General features: G+C 39.5%; 1 protein-coding gene across 5 annotated transcripts in view; it reads right to left on the minus strand.

The window, feature by feature from the left end:
• The window catches only part of KIF16B (kinesin family member 16B), a 399273-nt gene that overhangs the window by 319295 nt on the left and 60654 nt on the right, over window positions 1–19324 (minus strand). For all 5 annotated transcript variants that reach the window (XM_019516257.1, XM_019516256.1, XM_019516255.1 and 2 more), the window contains exons 3-9: window positions 17393–17506; window positions 11748–11864; window positions 4345–4442; window positions 3718–3827; window positions 2431–2573; window positions 946–1114; window positions 709–840 (exon numbers count right to left, since the gene is read on the minus strand). In XM_019516257.1, coding sequence (XP_019371802.1) covers window positions 709–840; window positions 946–1114; window positions 2431–2573; window positions 3718–3827; window positions 4345–4442; window positions 11748–11864; window positions 17393–17506 — 883 coding nt within the window. The remainder of the gene's footprint in view (window positions 1–708; window positions 841–945; window positions 1115–2430; window positions 2574–3717; window positions 3828–4344; window positions 4443–11747; window positions 11865–17392; window positions 17507–19324) is intronic.

Here is a 19324-nt window from a genome sequence, read left to right on the forward strand (position 1 = left end):
ATTGATCAGCTAAGCTAATTACTACAGATTCACAAATACATATACACACAAAAAATGAACAATGGAGAATGGAATAGGTAGAGTCAGATATTTTTCAGAGTGGGTTCATAGTTATGCACACACTACTCAGGGAAGTGAAAAACTAATGACTGCATGCACACTCATGACCAGTCAGACACAAGCCACATACAACTTGTTTCCATCACTAGAAGTGATTCCACAAGAAGGAGCAATACAGACATTCAACTCGGAACCATCCTCTCTCCCCTGCTCTCTGCACCTTCTTGAGACCAGGGTGTTCCCAGTGTGGGGAAAGAGTGGGCTAACCCAGTTCTTTCATTCCCAGGCAGACTCACACCAAGGACTCCAGACTGAGAAGCAATTAGGGGTTGGCACTGGTCCCTCACTCAGGTCCCAGAGATCCCTTGGTGCAAGCACAAAATCAGGATCCCTTGGTGCAAGCACAATTCTTTATGCCTTCAGTTTACTGCTGGAAGTACATGCTATCTCTCTCCAACTTCTTTAAGATAACATGCACCACACACATTAAGAGAAACAGCACGGTTAAAGAGTAGATATTTGAAAAGTATTCCCTTCAAAGAGATCACTGAGGAGTATAAATAGTGTCATTTCCTAATGAAGTATTTAGAATCTAAATATTTACAACTAATCCTTTTAAGCATGTAGGAAAGTAATTTAAACACTTACTGGCAATCATTATAGTTTTTGAGTTTCCTCCTAGGCTGTCTTTCAACAGCCAGGTCAACACAGAGTCCCTGTAAGGCACAAATACTTGCTTCTTCTTTGCAAGAGAATTTGTTACATCCTGAGATAAATCAGCTGAGAGAAGAAATAAAAGTGATATGTTTTCATTAATTTTCTTCAAAAATGCAGATAGATATGAGGGATGAGGGCACTTTAAAAAAAAGAGAGAGAGAGACATACCTAAGGCAGAAATGACATTTCCCAGAGTAACTAAAGATTTGTTAATATTCCCTCCTTCTTTTAATCTAACCCCTGTAGCACCAGTGGCATCTGCTCTCTCACTTCCAGCAAGATCTACCAAATGAATCTTGCTAACAGTCTCACAAGGCATCTCAGAATCAAATTTAGCCTAAAGAAAAATACAAAAAAAACCCATCATTTTCAAAAATTGTTAAGCTATAAAGCTCTGAAATCTTACTGAATACAGATCGATTGCCCTTTCTTTGTCATGTCTTAATGTAATTTGCTTAGACTAACAGGGCTTCAGAGAACAGGTATACAAGAAACAGACCAGAAAGGAGCTTGAATGATCACAAGCCACTACAAGATATTCATTTAAGTAACTCATTCTATAAAATAGGTACAAATAACCATATCCCTTAAGCCTACATTCAAACTTGGGTACCACGTATACAGAGCTGTACACCATAACCCACATACAGAATTTATATTAAGCTCTCAGCTATAAATCTAGATATTAGCTAACACAGTTTTCATTCAGATTTCCAAAAGCCCTATTTTGTAGGAGCGCCCTCATGATTTTACATTTCTAACCCTAGGATCTTAACCACAACTTCCTCCTATTTCTAAAATTTAGTATGAATCTGTTAATACAAATTTAAATTCACAGAATCCCCCCAATGCTCAATACATTAAGATCATTTGTTGGCTGGCTTCTTATCCTTCTCCATAAGATTTCAGCTGAGTAATTCATTGTGGCACACAGTTTTGACAAAATGAAGAAGCAAATTGTACATTCAGGCCAGCATCTTTCCTCCCGGGCCATGGACAGACATGCTGTTTGAAGAGCTCCAACTGCCTCTGAAGCACTACAAACAGCCAGAGTATAGACATTCATACCCCACTAAGTGCTCCAAAAATGACCCATGAAAAAAGAGAGCATTTTTGAAGCACGTCCCTAAATAGTTGTACCTTCCATCAGAGCCCTATAGGTGTTTGCACAGTCCTCCCACAACCAATAATACTCCACTTCCCACCTATCCCTACAGGTGGAAAATGTGACAGAAGGTTCTTGGAAGCCTCCAGATATGGAAGACAAAGACATGTATGAATTCCTGTTCTCTATCCCCCTGCCTGAAAAGCACTAGCCCTACCTGCGCGACCATTTTGAAATGCTCAAGAAAGGATTGGGGAGGGAGTTGGGGGAAAGGGACCATGCATCTGCACAAAGCTGAAGTGCAAATTGGAGTACTTCACCTGTCCATACCTGATAAAGTTACTCTCAAGTCCAAGTTTCCAAACAGACAGTAACTGGTAAAAGCCTACCTTCAACAGTTGACTGCTGCTTTAATATTTCTCTGATACAGTCAACAATAGAGGTAACTAGCTCTCCTCAAGCTGTTGATCTGACAACTATATATTCCATTTTGTAAGTTAAGCTGTTACATGGAACTGGGCATTAAAAATCAAGGCAAGTCTCTATACCTGAGTGAAGTTGATCGTGAAAATGGCATGAGACCTGCTGCTAACATCGTTCATTCCAGTTGCAGCAGTGGTTCGGTTTATATTTCCTGCTTCCATAAGTTCATCTACATCCGTATAATTCTGTACTAAATGTTTGGACAAATCTGAACAGAAGCAAGAGCAATTAAAGGACATTTATGAACGTATGGCAACAAAATTCAACTCTGCCACAATGCTATACAGCAGTGCTGCAATTTCACAGCCAGCATTTATAATAAGATTTCCTTTATCTCTCTTAAAGGAAAGAATAAGGCCTTGCAAGAAAAATACCAGACAGTCCTTCTTAATACACTGCATATAATATTATATTGAACAATATATTTATTATAAATACACTGCAGTGGATTAGCTTAAAGAGAAAAATGCAAACCTCGTTAAGTATATAAAGCAGGTAGATGTGTAATCTCTCAAGGGACACACACCTGCATTTCTAAATTAGATCCAATATCACAGATTTCCTATGGCATAGATTTCCTACTGCAAAATACTGCTTTACAGGTTTCCCTCACTTTTTGCGGGCTCTGTATGTGCGAATTTGCTCTTATGCGATGACCCCTTTTATGCCAAAAATTTGTTATATGTAAGGTAAATTCACTCTTATGGGATCAGTGTGGTGGAAGCCCGCAGTCAGCTGCTTTGTCCGTGGCACTGTGGGAGCGACACGCACCAAAATATACTCCTGTGCGGATCTGTGCTCCTCGCTCCTTGTCTGCAACACGCGTTTCTGTAGTTGCCATCCCAATTACGGCTTCTAAATGTCCCGCCAGCTTATCTCCTTACCCCTCTCTCTGGTTCTGTACCTCCTACCAGTGATGCGGAGTCTGCCACTGAAGACCCTTCACCAGCTTCTCTTCACACCAACTAAACATGCACCACCACCCTGTGCTTCTGTGCAGTCTGCTGTTGGTGAATAGCAAAATTGCCTTGTAAAAGTGGTAGAAATGGGTCTGCAGGTCAGTACAGTCGAGGTCTTGGAATGTATCCCTATTCATTACATTGTAAAGCGGGTTCCCTTTATGCAAATTTGAGTTTTGGACCGTTTTCCAGGAACAGCATAAAGCGAGGGAAACCTATACTTTAAAAGGGTTCAAAATAAAATAAACCTTGTTCCCCATTAAGGTCTTAGGATGATGATCCATGTTATTCTTCATTTTCACATCTATTTACAACTTTAAAATAAGGAAAGGTTATATAATTAAACATAGAAACTGAAAGTATCAAGGAAGTTCAAAGGACTTAGTTTTTTACCCTCAACATAAGGCCCTTCTTTTGGATGTTCTCGTATTCTTAAATTATATGTTTTTGAAGACTTCCGCCTAAGAAGATCTCTCACACGTTCATTATAGATTTCCAAATAACTGAAAAAAAAATTGGAATTCAGAAAAGTATCAAATCATACAAATTTTAAAAGCAAAAATTACTGAAAGAATAAGTTCGTAATGAACTAACAGAAGGGAGACAGAGGGACACTAAAAGAGCAGGTCAGGTTAAGACTGGCTATTTATTTTTAACATAATAAAGATTAAAATATGCTTGATCTGTGAGAAGAAGAGAGGCAGAAAAATAAAAGTGAGGATGTGTGTGAACATGTGAAAGAGCAGGACATGGGCTGGGAAAAGGCAATTGGGACAAAGATGCTTTATAACAGAAAATTAATTTTCATATCATAAATAGTGGCAGGTGCAATGGGAAGCATAGAGAACTACTGCACACATTTGATGACAGCATTCAACAAAAATCTGTTTTGGGGATAAACATAAAAAGATGCATTCAAACAAACACATTTTTCCAAGAGATACTAAAAAGTGAAAATAGAAATTTGTAACAAAAATGGCTCTATTAATCAGCAACTGATATAACAACTACAAGACTTACCTGACTTCTGTTCGGAAGGACGCCTCATTCCATCTTGTCTTTTCATTTATTCTGCTGAACAATCCTTCACAAATTCGAGGTATTAAACCAACATCACCCTGCAACATAATTTTTATATGCACATATACTCAAACACACTGCATATTTAAAAAAAAACAAACTCCCCAAATCACAAGATGCAAGTGACAATATCCAGAGTCAGAGAACTTGATATACAACAAGCACATTTTTAATAGCTGTATTCTTATTCTATTTCACTTTAAAAACAAATTAGAAATTAACGATGTTGCAATTTGAATCCTGGCGCTAACTCACTGGTTTTGCCTATACTTTATAGCCTTCCTGCCCACACATATTCCAACTATTTGGAGCACAAATGCAGCCCAACAAATAAAAACAGTTTTTCCAAAGCATCATTCACCCATCTTAACCATGAGTCCATTGCTCATCTATAACGCCACCCATTCACTACACACCATCCATTGTTTCCAGTAAGAGGTTCAAGCCCTCCAGATAATGGCCCTCTTCTCTACATAATCCTTATTCATCCCTGAAATGTAGTTCTTTCTGTACACTACGTGAGCCTGGAGTTCTGTAGGTAAAAGTATGTAACACCATACTTAAGACATATCTACAAGGGAGACAACCTAAAACAACCATAATTCTGATGTCTTTACTTCTGAGTGCTTGAATTTCCAACCTGCTTTCAATAGTTGTGTGTGTGCAGTTTCCTTGGATTTTACAAAGCAAGGAAACTCCATCACAAGGAATTGTGCTATAACCCACGTGGCTCATCAACATAGTGGTAACCCTCATATATCCACTGCACAGACTTCTGCTGCTTGAACTAACAGAGGAACCCCTCATCTTTTATATAGAACAGCTACTAAAGGGGTATGAGACATACATTGCCAGAGGGTTTCACAACAGAAGACCGCTGAGATACTAGGAACAAGACACAGCCCTTTTGTTCTCCTTTTCATCTCAAACCTGATGCTTTCTGCCTACTTCCTTTCCAGTGTATCCTATGCTTGTCCTGCCTCTTCTAAGATGCCACCTCCTCAAGCCAGGCTCTCCTCCCACCAATCTCTTCTCACTCTCAGCCAACTTCAATTCTTCTCAGGCCTCCTCATTCTTCCTTTCTTCCTCAGCTAGACCCAACCCACTCCCCCTGTCTAGTTCCCCCAGAAGTATAGCAGGGTAACACCACAAACTGAGTAACTTCAGCCCACTAGGCAGCATCAGTGCCATCAGCACTGGCCCAGCCAGCTGCAATTATTTTTTGTGTGCGATGTATTTTAAAAATGTGATACCCCAGGGCTGCTGCCCCAGCTATCCCTCCTCAGTTACATTACTGGGTTCCCATATAATTTGTCTTTGCTGCCCACCTCCCAGTCTCAAATTTCCACTGTCTGAATTTCCTCCTCATACTTGCAGTCATGGCCTTTCCATCCTGCCCATTCCAGGGTGGTCTCTCTCCTTGATGCAATCTAGTCCCTCTTTCTCTAGCCCAACTCCTCATCCCTCTGTATTTCAGTCAAGGAGCCATGCCTCTTTTCCTTTCTCAGAGATTTTTTTACAGACTTAAAACTGAGTCATATCTGGCTAACAGAAAGGCTGCCATGCCCTGCCAAATGCCTAAGTCCTGCTCCAAAGCTTCTTTCCATCTTGTTTTTAAACATGGCTTAAAAATGCTGTCTCTGTCTTGGCAAATAGTAAGCAGCTCTAAGCAAATCTTTCAAGAGAATTTTAGCCTGAAGCAGATGATGAATATGGAAAGAATCAGCCCATCTAATTTAGATTTAATATAGTTATAAGCAACTAAAACAGGGTCTTAAAACATGAAATGCTGGGCAAGCAGAAACACAGACAGCTCTACTACATTTAAAATAAGTATAAAATCAAGGAAAAATAAAAATGTATACATCATGTAGCCATAAATTTGTTTTCTTATGTTTTCCTGTCAGTCACATAGATATATTTCTTATTAAAATTAACTAAACATTTACACACAAGTCTAAACCAGCAGGCAACCTACAAGCAATTACAGTAACACATTAACACAGTCTTTAATCCACTGCTTTTAATTTTGCAAATTAAACAGACTATTGTAATTCCACACTGTGGCTCCTCCCACGGATCACAACTTTAGAATTATAGAAAATTAGGGATGAACGGGACCTCAGGAGGTCATCTAGTTCATCCCTCTGCTCAAAGCAGGAACCATCCTCAACTAGATCATCCCACCTAAGGCTTTGTCTAGCTGCGGCTTAAAAACCTCCAAGGATGAAGATTTCACAACTTCTCTGGGTAACCTGTTCCAGTGTTTTACTCCCCTCCTAGTGAGAAAATTTCTCCTAATATCTAACCTAAACTTCCCCTGCTGTAAGTTGAAACCACTGCTCCTTGCTCTGTCATGCGCCACCAATGAGAACAGTCTAGCTCCATCCTCTTTCGAACCCCCCTTGAGACAGTTGAAGGCTGCTATTAAATCCCCTCAGTCTTCTCTTCTCCAGACTAAATAAGCCAGGTCCCTCAGCCTTTCCTCAGAAGTCATGTGCCCCAGCTCCCTAACCATTTTTTTGCCTTCTGCTGAACTGTCTCCCATTTGTCTGTATCCTTTCTGTAGTGGGAGGCCCAAAACTGGACACATTACTCCAGATGTGGCCTCATCAGTGCTAAATAGAAGGGAATAATCATCTTGATGTGGTAGAGAGGTTTGCATGTCTTGTAATGGAGTCTTGCACTCCTGGTTACAGTTACCCATGGTAGCAAGATCAAGGGCACGGTTTCTAAACTAATAGCAATCCAAAAACAAAAATGATGAAAATGAAAGAAGCAACCAAGGAAGAGGTTCAATTATCAGTTGCTTGAAAGACCCTGATAAAAGCAATCGTCTTCTGCCGAGCCTCAGTGAAAAACTTTCCCACCTCCCTAATGATCTCAACACCACTGATCAGTGGGACAGCCTCAAGAAACGCATCGACAAGGCATGCAAAAAACCTCAAGGCTTCTCCACAAAGAAATATCAGGAATGGTTCAATGAGAATGACAGAGAAATACAAGCTTTGACAGAAGGGACAGCCTTCAAAGCTTAGCACAATGACATCAACTCCAAACAGAAGCAAGACATTTGTTGCCACCTAAACTGAGATGCAGAGGAAAATTTAAGAGCCAAAGAATAAGTGGTAGGAAGACAAGTCAAAAGAGATTCAAGTTTACCCATAGCCAGGACCAGTTTCCTCAGTGCAACCAAAGCTATCTGTGGTCCAAACAAACAAGACACCGCTCCTCTGAGGTCCAAGGATAGAACAACAAGCTTTCAAGACAGCTCCATCACCAACACACAGTGGAAGCAGCACTTTCAAAAGCCCCTGAACTGAGATTCTGATGTTGAAGACAATAACATTGAGACCATTCCACGGCACCCCATTAAGGATTACTTTGCGCCAGCTTATCAAGAGGCCTTGAAAGCCATTATGCAGATAAAAAACAACAAAGCACAGTGGTCCTGATGGAATACCAGCTGAAATGTATAAGCAACGTGGAAAAAAGCTCCCACCTAATACACTGTTACTATGAAGAACAAATTTCCAGCGACTTGAGAGATGCCAAAATCATAACCATATTCAAGAAAGGAGACAGATCAGATCGCAGCTATTACTATTGCACTCTTGTCCATAGCTGCGAAAGTCATGCCTGTATTCTCCTCAATACACTCACTTTCGTCACTGGGGAGCTTTCATCTGAGTCCCAATGTGGTTTCAGACCACTCAGAGGTACAGAAGACAAGATCTGCTGCAGAAGGGCTGTGAGCAACACCAAGATCTTTACACAGCCTTCACTACCTAAGTAAAGCTTTTGATTCAATCAAAAGAGAGGTCCTATCGAGGATCCTGATGAGATCCGGATGTTCAAGAAAATTTATTACCATCACATCAGACTCCATGATGACATGACAGAAAGCATCCTAAGGAATGGCTTGAAAATGGATCCTTTCACTATTAGAACTGGTGTCAAGAAAGAATATGCGATTGCACAAACATTCATTTTCGTCTGTATGACAGCTCTTCTGCATCTTATTGCTGACAGACTTCCATCTGGAATCAGCATCCAATACCACATGGACATATCTTTAGAATGAACTGGTTACATTCCAGATCCAATATAACCAACACCTCCATTACTGATCTTCAATACATGAATGACTCTTCTATGTGCCCACTCAACTGAAGAACTCCAGGTCACTCCTGGTCATTTCTGTGAAGCATATGAAATGCTTGGACTTGTTGTCAGCTTCAGGAAAAACAAGATTCTTTACTGACCCATCCCAAACCATCCAGCTGCTCGTTCACATATTGCAATTAGAGAACCATCCTTGAAGAATATTGAGCATTTCTCCTCCCAGGTTAGCCACCTTTCCCAAAAAGTTAACATAGGAAACAACATGCAGTACTGTAGTGGATAAAATCTGCCAGTGCTGCCTTTGGACATCTCCAAAATCATATCTTCAGTGATCATAACCCAGATCAATCTTCTCAGCTACCAGGCTATTGTCAGCCCTAAACTGTAAAAGGGTCTGAAACTTGGATGGCATATTGAAACACATGGGAACTTTGGAACACTACCATCAGCACTGTCTTTAGAAAACCCTCAGTATCAACTGGAAGGACAGAAAAACAAATGCCAGCATTCTGGCTCAAGAAAACACCACCAGCATTGAAGCCATGTACATATGGCACCAGGTCCATTGGACAGGATACGTCTTAAGGATGCCTGAAAACCACTTCCCAAAATAGGTCCTATAGTCCCAATTCACTGATGGCTAGTACTCTAGAAGTGGGCAAAAGAAGAGATTCAAAACACCATGAAGGCCAATCTGAAGAAACATGATATTAACATCAATACCTGAGAGACTTGGCCACTGAATTGTCCCAGTGGTGCCACAATGTACAACAAGGCATTGCCATTTCAAGCAAACTCACCTCACTATGGAGGCAGACAAAAGAGATAAAGGCAGAGAGCTGTGCCCTGCATGTACTCCCTCCTAACAAAAATATTCTTCTGCAACTGACCTAAACATGCAGATCTAAGATTGACCTCCTCAGTCATTTATGGACTCACCACTGACTTCCTGATTTTACTGGAAGACTATCAGCCTCTTATCAAGGGATTTACAATAACACTGTGGCAGCTGAGTGCTCATTCATGCCATCAAGAAAATAAGCTCTGCCTGCTCACTACACACATAACAATGCTGAAAATGAAGTAGTAAGGACAAACTCAGGACACCCCCAGAGCACTGGGAGATGCTCAAATAATGATGGTTTGGGATCTCATCCCCAATCCCAACAATCATGCTTCCTGCCATGCTGTATATCATAGGACGTGCCATTTTCAGGATCAGGGACCAATTTGAATCGCACCTTATTTGAACAGGAACCTTGCAAATCAATTGTGCTTGAAAGATTCCTAGTGAGGGGCTCTCCATGACTGGGCTCGTTGTCTGCCTTGCCCCCCAGCTCCTATCTTTAAAATGCCAGATTAAGGGAAGTTCTCAGCTCCCCCTACTAGGAACCTCGCAACCCATGCACTCAGAAGCCCATTTTCAGTCCCAGTCCTAATGCCAATGCTGACAATTAGCTGTCTGTCAGCATCAGGATGGGGATGTGTCACATGTTCCATTTATGGTGCCATACAAACCAGATATGACCAAGTTCCACATTTTATGTAGAATATCATTATGGCTGGTTTGCCACTATATAGCATCATAAATTGGGTGAATGCATGGCAATATTACTACTTCTCATGAAATTAATGTGTTAATCATGCCATCAATGTAATGTGTGCTAGGGCCCCCAGAAATACATTCATGTTCTATTTTCCTGGTGCTCTCAAGAGTGCCAGTATCCTCACTACCCACTTTCTGGAGTTAATGTATGTAGATTGGGAGCAATTTACTGGGACTTATTTCCTCAGCAGTGAAGCTGAGCACTCCACAGACACAGTAGAGACATACCTTTTCTGTAATTTCTCCCAAATGCAATTAGGGCACCTTCACGAAGTTGACAACCATTGCATATTTGTTAACAGAACTTTAAACCCAAATGCAGTGATAACTCCCTCAAATAGTTTTGATTTTTAAGGAAAAACATGAAAAAGAAATGTACTTTTAACACAGGTTTCCTTTAACTGCTGTCTAGCTGAAAGCGCCAGTCATTTGAAAACATCTGACCTGAGACTCTGGGAGGCAAGTAGATGATATAACCCAAAGTTCAGAGCCAAATTAAAGCATTTATGATGCACAACCAAAACTATTCTCACAGGGTTAAAGTAACATTGCCACTTACACCTTTCTTGTGCAAAATAGTCCCTAAATTTACAGGAAGTCTCACATGTTCTACATGTTCCTTAGCACTCTATTTTCATCATTTTAGATACCCAAGTCATAAATTTTTTTCTGGCCTCCACATTCCACTCTGTTAATTCACCATAATGGAGACTCCTCATAACATACATAAAGCTTATTCTGTGTGTACCAGAGGTATAAAAATGAAACCAAGTTTGCTCTTAGCAGCTCAGGAAGGTTCAAATTACCTGGCCCCACTATGGCTCAAAGACAGATTTATCCAAAGTAGGGTAAGTGGCAATATATTCTTCCTGGCTTCTGCTAGAGGAAGGCAGCTTTTATTTAACCAGGGTTAAAAGGGAGCATTGCTATAAGGACTACCTCTTAGATGCACTCAATCAGCAGACTTTGGCTGCTCCCTTCACCACCTTTCCTCAGCCACTTCCTTCTTTCTTTAAGCAAGTATTTCATACAATAGAGGCAACAATCTGGTACTGGACATTCCCCTGCTAGGAGCCCCAAGCTACAGTTTACCTGAATGTTATCCCTTAAAGTAAGGTCTGCATAATATTTCATAATGACTGAGTCAGAGCTTCAACCCACTACTATCATTCTTACTTCAATTCTCAACTTGAAATTCTTGTCCAAATAGGAATCAAGGAACCATCTTTATTTTTCTTAACCCCACTGAATGAGGGAGGAACAAATAGGCTTTTACAGAAAGCACTGAGTCAGTACCAGTATCATAAAAAAAAATATATATTAGGGTCACTTCAAGTTAGCCACCTGAAACCAGTCACTGAACTAAAAAACAACTTCTGATCTGTGCTGCACAAAGGAGGGTTTATTATTAGATATAACAGGGCAACATTTAAATGGATTTCTTCCCATTTAAAATTTATTCTAAAAAAACTAAAAGGAAATGTCTAAAACTCAGGTTATTATTAACAAGTTAGTCATAAAATAAATCCACAGTTTGCAGACCAGACAGAGAATAACAGCATTCCTTTTGGAAAGTATTACTACATAATAAAAGTTTGAAAATACAACATACTGCGTTTCCCATCATAGTGTAGGACTTCCCAGATCCAGTCTGTCCATATGCAAAAATACAAGCATTATAACCTTCAAAAGCAGATTTGAGAACATCTGTGCCAAGATTTTTGAAAACCTAAAAAGAAAAAAAGGCTTAAGGGGATCATGCGGTTTTGAAGAAAAGAAACAGGTATACATTGATTATATTATTCCATTCAATTAATAACTGTAAATATTATATAATACCATGGCTCTATTAGCACATACCACCTTTGACCAAAGATATTTGCTCTAAATGAATAAGCATCAAGGAGTCTAATGTAATACAAAATGTTAGTGGTGCATTCAGCTTTCAGTAGTGCCACAGTCTTTTTCCTCCACTTTTGGTCCTGTCAACTGCATAACTTGCTGACATACAGAATTGGAAAGACACTCTTTAAATTATGTCAGACTTCCCTCTTCAATTTTTTCATCTGATCTCAGACACTGTATTGACTATCTTTCTATCTTACTATTGTAAATATCTACTTAACTCCGGTATCTTCTCCAACTATAAGGACTCTGCAAGTGTCTACTCACTTCCTAAAAAGAAAATCCTTCTTTGATCCTGTCAGCACATTTCATATTTAATGGCTTTTTTTCAGCCAAGTGTATGAAGCAAGTAGTCTTTTTTTTTCCTCTCTCACCAACAGCACCTTTGAGTTCAGTCTCAGTTTCCATCTGTTTAGAAGCACAAAAATTGGTGTTCTATGTAGTCAGTGACTTTCTCTCAGTCCCTCCTCTATCCCATTCTCTGAATTATCTGCACAGAAACACAGGTGTTCCCAGCTCCTTTCAGCTATGGTACCAGTCCTATTTAGCTCATCCCAAACCCTCTTGCCCTGAAGTTTGATAGCAATGCAAAGGAGTATCCAAAACACTGTCCTCTGAAATCTGATACAAGTAAAAGAGAAGCAGAGGGTCAACTATTATCACGATTATGATGAGCATGTTGGCTAGGATTAAACATTAACATTGATGATACTTAACTATAACTTCTTTTGACACCTTCATAATTCTACCTGCACCTTAACAAAAAAGCTGTACTTCTGTTGCAGTCCTCTTCAATTACATAGCTCAGACTGAAGGGCTATTCTTAGATAATCTTAAGCACAATTCACGCCCCCTGCTATTTTATTTGACAAGTACTTCCTTGGTTAACTAAACTCCTGCTCCCCCTACCTCAATATCACCCTGAATTTTATTTTTCCATCCTTCAAGAGTGCTATGCTTATGTCTTCATCTCACCATCTCTGCAGTGCCTGCTGAAATTCTCATCTCTACTTAATGCTTCCTGTAGCCTTGGCTGGTCCTCAAATATCAGCCTTCTAGCACATGCAAATTGTTACTAACCATTTTTCCACATTCTCACAAAGGAGCAAGTGCATTACTCTCAAACTATTCCATCAACATATCTTTCATTTTAGAATCTAGTTAATAACTATTCCTTTTCAGAAACCCTCTGTGGGTTTGTTCAAACCTACCTCATTATGTCTTCTTTTATTCACACTCTATTAATTTTTCTCCCACCTTTTATTTTTCACTAGACAACCTGGCTACTGCAAAAGGTAAAATGCCTTCTTTCCAATTCCTACCAAAGACAGACTTTCAGTAGCTCTGTCCTATGCAAATCAAATCAAGCCCAATTCAAATCTGAGCAAAAAGCAACCATTTTGCTCTATATGTTCTTCTTACTGTAAATATTTCTGTTTAAAAATCTCTCATGTTAAATTATTTGAAGAAGTTTATAGGAAAGAAGATATTGAAGATTATACAAATTACATTTCCCTTAACAATATTAAAATCAAGGTTAAGTTCAATCACATCTAGACACAAGGAATAGGAGGTTACCATTCTGGACTATTCCTCAAAATGTAGGCTTTAACAAAATATACCACTTAGCTTACATTGCTGGTCATTTCTAACGACCAGTATAAGTAATCAAAAAACTCCCTCCAATTTTGCTGCAGAGATATCTAGTTATAAATTTGCAGGTAAATTGCAGCTCATGGTCTAATGCTTAAGTCAGTGTAGCACAATTTATGGCCACAAGAGGGCACTGAGAAGACATATAAAACTAGACACCCTTTCATTTATCACTCAGCTGCTTAACTATGAACCAAATGTGCTACTAATACAAGTAGCTAGGAGGCAGGATCCACTGTGCTTCACAGCAATATGAATCCAAACTCTAAAGGAAGATACCCAGCTTTTATGAGGCTGGTGCAATAAACTGAAAATTCTGCACTAGTTTGATATAAAAGCTAAAATATGAATGTTTTCAATTAATAAACTATGAAAACGAATAATATAAGCAAGAAATTGGCCTCTGCCTTATTTATTTTGAAGCTTCATTTGATATAGTTTCTATGTGCTCCACACATTTTAATTAACAAAAAGCAAGATTGTGGATGGAGGTTTTGGCAGCTGGTCAGATAAGAGTTGGGAGTTTTGGTGCCCAAAAATGCTGGGATTCAGGCTGTGATTATGAGATACCAACATCAGATGGAAGTAGTTGAATAAAGATTGTGGATAAAATGTCACATGTAGAATTCTGAGTTAACACATTATTCCTGTAAATGGAAGACTCCACGCCTCTAAAACTTATTGTTCCAGGATACTCTATACGCACATCTCAACTTTATTTGCAATTTTTTTTTTTGGTACCACAAAAAAGCCTAGTGTAGGACAGGGCTTATGCATCACTTCACATTCAGTTCACGTTGAAAGATTTTCTTTTGCAAGGGAGGGTTTAAAAAAAAAAAAAAAATCAATATGTTATACTAGTAAAAACCCAGATTTTGAAGGTCAGACACACAGCAGCAGGTAATGGCTCTGGTGAAAAAAGCAGCTGACACAAAATCCAAGAATGCATCACTACTCAATATTTTATTTCTGTAAAATTATTATATGCACATGTGTGAATATGTGCACATCCATCCATGAATGTATGTATGTATGCATACACATTTCTTAGGCATACTGGAATAGTACTATTGAATCTACATAAGCAGCTTACCTATTAAAATCAAGAACATTTGGCAAGGGCATATTTCATAAAGCATTTACACTACCAAACCTATCAATTTCTGAGGATGGGCAGAGAAAGATAAAGGAAATGGAGAAGGCACACAGACATAAAAGTTAATGAATACTTATCATCAAAACCTTAAGATATTGTAATTATCCCGATGCAAATCTTCTCAAATGTGTACCAATAAAAAGATTTTATTCCACACACAATTAGGTATTTTAGGAGCAGGAATTGAACAGCAAGATAATTAGTTATCATTGCTCATGTAACCACATACTCACAGACTAAAGCACTAATAAGCACCTAAATGAGTTGGTTCCATTCATCCCAATGGACTTAAACATTTCTTAAACCTATGTTGTGTTTGCCAGACCAGAGCCAAAACCTCAGTTCTCAATTTGGAAAAGACCCAAAATACATCATTAAATCCATTCCATTTCTGGCAAAACACTCCCCTAAACTTAAAGCATTTGCTAGAGCATCAATGAAGTCAATAAGATTTAAACACTCTATCTGAACAGGAAAGCTTTACAGAATAAGGCACCTATATTTTTATGGTTATGTTTACTTAATTTGTTTCCCAAATTTCCCTCATTACCCTGAACTGTAACATAATATTTTTGAAAAGAAACAAAACATCTGAAAAAAAAATTTAGAACTAGAGAACAGAGATAACTACTGTACAATAGAAGTTTCAGTAATTTACAAGTAATCAAGCTTTAGATTAAATTGCAGTTGTACATGTTAATTAGTTTATAAAATGAACATGGAAGTTTAAAAAAAGAATCCAGTTCTTTGTATTAAATAGTTCAGGTGAAACTATAGATAGAAATTCCCTATCAGACAGCTATGTAAGTTAGAATTACCAATAAAAAGAGCCTTTATTACAATAAGACAATTTATTCTCAGCTTCAAATCCCGCCCCCCTTTTCTTTTTTTTACTGTGGAAAGTTTTTTTTGTTTTTTTAAAGCTTTAAATCCCATACCATAATTACTGCCTGCCAACATTCCCAAATGTTACATTCAAAGAGTCCAAAGGACCTTTCAATTACCAATGGAAATTCCTAGGGTACACTGTTTAAGATTTTTTTGGCCAATACAGATGGCCAATTATTAACCAGCCATATGCCAGCCAACACCAATCCAATAGCCGACATGCATCCCGGCAGCTTGGAAAGCAGCGTTCAGCTGGTAAGTCTGTGGGCGGGGAGGGGCATGGGGGAAGGGAAGGGACTGGAGGGAGCAGATCAAGGCCTCCACAGTGAGGGAGGGAGTGGGGCTGGGGCAGGGACTGAGCAGCCAGGCCAGGGCGCAGCTGCAGACAACTTATCCCGGGGTACAGGGAGGGGCAGCTCCCTGCCAGTGAGCACATCCCTGGGCATGTGCCCCCCAGATTTGTGTGTGGGGCAAGGGCCTGCTGTAGACTTGGGACCAGGGGCTGCACCAGCCTGTTCCTGGCAGGGGGCTGCATTTGGGGCAGGTGGTGGTAGTGCTGGAAGGGGATGCTACAGCAACCACCCCATAAACCCACCTCCCAATGCCACTGCCACCCATCCCGCCCACCACAAGTGCAGCCTCGTTCCAGGCCCACCACCAGGAAGAGATCAGCACAGCTCCTGGCCCTGAGCCTACAACAAGCAGCCTGCCCTCACCCCACGCACAGTAGTGTGCACAGCAGCAGCGAGCCAACCCCTCTCCTCCCACCCACGGCCCCCACATGAGCTGCCTGCAGCTTCACTCTGAGCCCTGCCCCACCCCAGCTAGACAGAGCCTGCCCTTACCCCAACCCAACTCCCTCCCTCACCATTAGTGAGGGCTTCAATCGTCCCCCCCACCACATTCCTTCTCCCCTACAGACTTATTGGCCGGACACTGCTCTCCAAGCTGCTGAGCTGCATTCCTAGCTGCGTACGTGTGTGTGGCTGCACACATGCATGTGGCATTTATTGGTGACATTATCAGCTACACCAGCCAAAAAAAGCCAGTTGCTGATAATGTCAATTTTCCTTTTATTGGTGGCAAGCTAATATGAACCAATACATTAGTGCACCCCTAAAAATTCCTGCTGCATTTATATTTTAACAGGATACACATTCCTTTTTCATTTTAACAGTCTGTTTCCCAAATTTGCTTGTACAGAATCCAAAGGTAGAGAGTATCCATGCTAATTTTTTTTCAAAAAACACTTATTTCAAAGTTAGGTGTACATAACTGTGCACATACATTTGTGTGTCTCTTAATTTAAGTACTAGCATCCAATGAACATGTAATCGCATACTTTTATTTGAAATATTGCCTTCATACCATAGGTGATGGCATCAGGCTAGAAAGGCTCAGCTTTAAAGAGGAGAAAATTCAAATTCTATATTTGAAGGCTATTAGTATAATCAGAAGAGAGAATCAGGTGAAAAGCATTTTTGTCGGTCCTGTAAGAAAACACAGAACTTACAATGTTAGTTATGCTACAGTGCAACTCTCAAACATCTAGGGAATTTCCAAATTGCACAGGTAGAACTGTAAAAGGAAAAACATTTCATATAATCTTTTCAGTCAAAAGAAAAAAAAATATCAATAAAGTTTAGAAATCCTACCATTTCTTGAGATGTATAGTTTGGGCTTTTACTGTCTGCTGAGAAATAGGAAAAGTCATAGGTAAATGTTTTAGTCCGTTCCCTTCCTGTGTCTCCAGTTACACCTTCTGGAATCTACCAGAACAAGAAAATGTGTTTGCATGATATGCAATGATAAAGTAATTATTGCAAAGGATACTTGTACCATAATTTGATTAGAATACAAACTTAATACAAAAGCTCTTTAGATTTCATCTTAGAACTTGTTCATTTTTATTATGTTGCTACTTCATAATATTTAAGCACAATTAGTTATCAAAATGTGAATTTCATATACACAATTTAAAGGATTACCCCACACATTTAGTCAATGAAAAACACTTCATTTGTGTATACACACTTTACTGTGTATAAACCAAATAGTATTTGAAAGGCGAGATGTAATTAAAATGGTCTTATGTGCCTTCGCCTTAAGGCTGTCATCAAGCTGCAGATAAGCAATATATACTAGAATCTGTCTCAGCCTAAACAATTCTCCCTCAAGGGAGGGAGTATAACCTAGTTGGGAGAACAAGGGATTGTGCAGACATAATGGATGCTATTCTCACAGTTCTGCCACTCATATCATCATTTGATCTTGGGGAAAATAATTTAGAGTCTGTGCCTCAGTTTAATCACCTGTAAATTTTTTCTAACAATTATGTACCTGTCACAGGCAGATCAACTTAATGCTTATAAAATACTAAGCCAGCCTCAAATGAAAAGGTGTAATAAAAACCACAAAGAACAACATCAGGAAAGTCAGATTATGTGACAATGTTTACTATTTAAAAACAGTAAGAGTTTAAAGAACTGCTTTTTTTGTTAAACAGATGAAAGACACATTAACTTGCTGATTTCCCCAAGTTAAAAAAAATAACAAGGTTATTTGGCATAATGTCAAATTCTAAAACCAAACCATTCAATTCTTATTTTTTTCCAGCTGTGCTTCTCCATTGCATGCCATGCTGGGAAGTCACTTATATCACTCCTACTTGCCTACTGGTGAAGATAACAAGAGATTATGTTTGAAGTAGCATTTTAAGGCAAGTTTTCACCAAAAAAAACCCCCCAAACCTAAGATAAGCTTTCATATTTATTAAATGTTATACATTTATCTTCTGTCTCAGAAGGAATGTGTATTAAAGACAGTCTTTATATAGCCACTCCATATAAATACATAGCAAATAATAACCCAGCCAGTCCACTTTCTATACTGTTTCTACACTCGAAGAGCTGATGTGACAGCACGATTTATGCTGGAACAGGACATTAGTGCAGAAGATGGTAAACACAACTGGGACACAGGCCCAGAATGAAAACAAGTGTTGTGTATAAAAATAGTTATGTGCTGAAAGTCCTTTTTATAATTGCCACTGGGAGCTTCTGAAACAGAAACATACCCTTATTCTTTAAGCATTCGCAAATCTGTCAAAATTCTACTTGCCTGACCTGATCTGTTTTCCTTTACCAAGAGAGAGAAATTGAACTGGATTATTGCATCATCACAGAAAACAGTAGGAGAGTGGATTTTGCACCTGATGCAGTAAATTTTCATAACTGTTTTGGAAGGTTCCTTTTACACTAAAACAGTATTAATTTCTTTTCTACTCTTAAGCTTCAGCTACTCTTAAGCTTCAGCTACATAGAATGGATAGGAAACACCTACAAGATGGATCCTATGGAATAGCTTTCAGAGAACTAGAAACTAGTGCACCAATAAAGATTTTTTTAGGCTGACATGGAGAGCAGTAGCCAGCTGATAAATCTGTTGGGGAGAAGGGGGAAGGAGCATGGGGGGCAGATCAAGGCCCCTGCAGCGAGGGAGTGGGGCAGGGGCTGCATAGCTGGGGTTGGGCGGGGTGTAGGATGGAGCCGCAGCTCATCCAGGGGCACTGGCGGGGGAGGGGGCTC

Source organism: Gavialis gangeticus, unplaced genomic scaffold (assembly GCF_001723915.1).
Source record: "Gavialis gangeticus isolate Ggan-Ray unplaced genomic scaffold, GavGan_comp1, whole genome shotgun sequence".
In the NCBI taxonomy this organism is placed as follows: domain Eukaryota; kingdom Metazoa; phylum Chordata; order Crocodylia; family Gavialidae; genus Gavialis; species Gavialis gangeticus.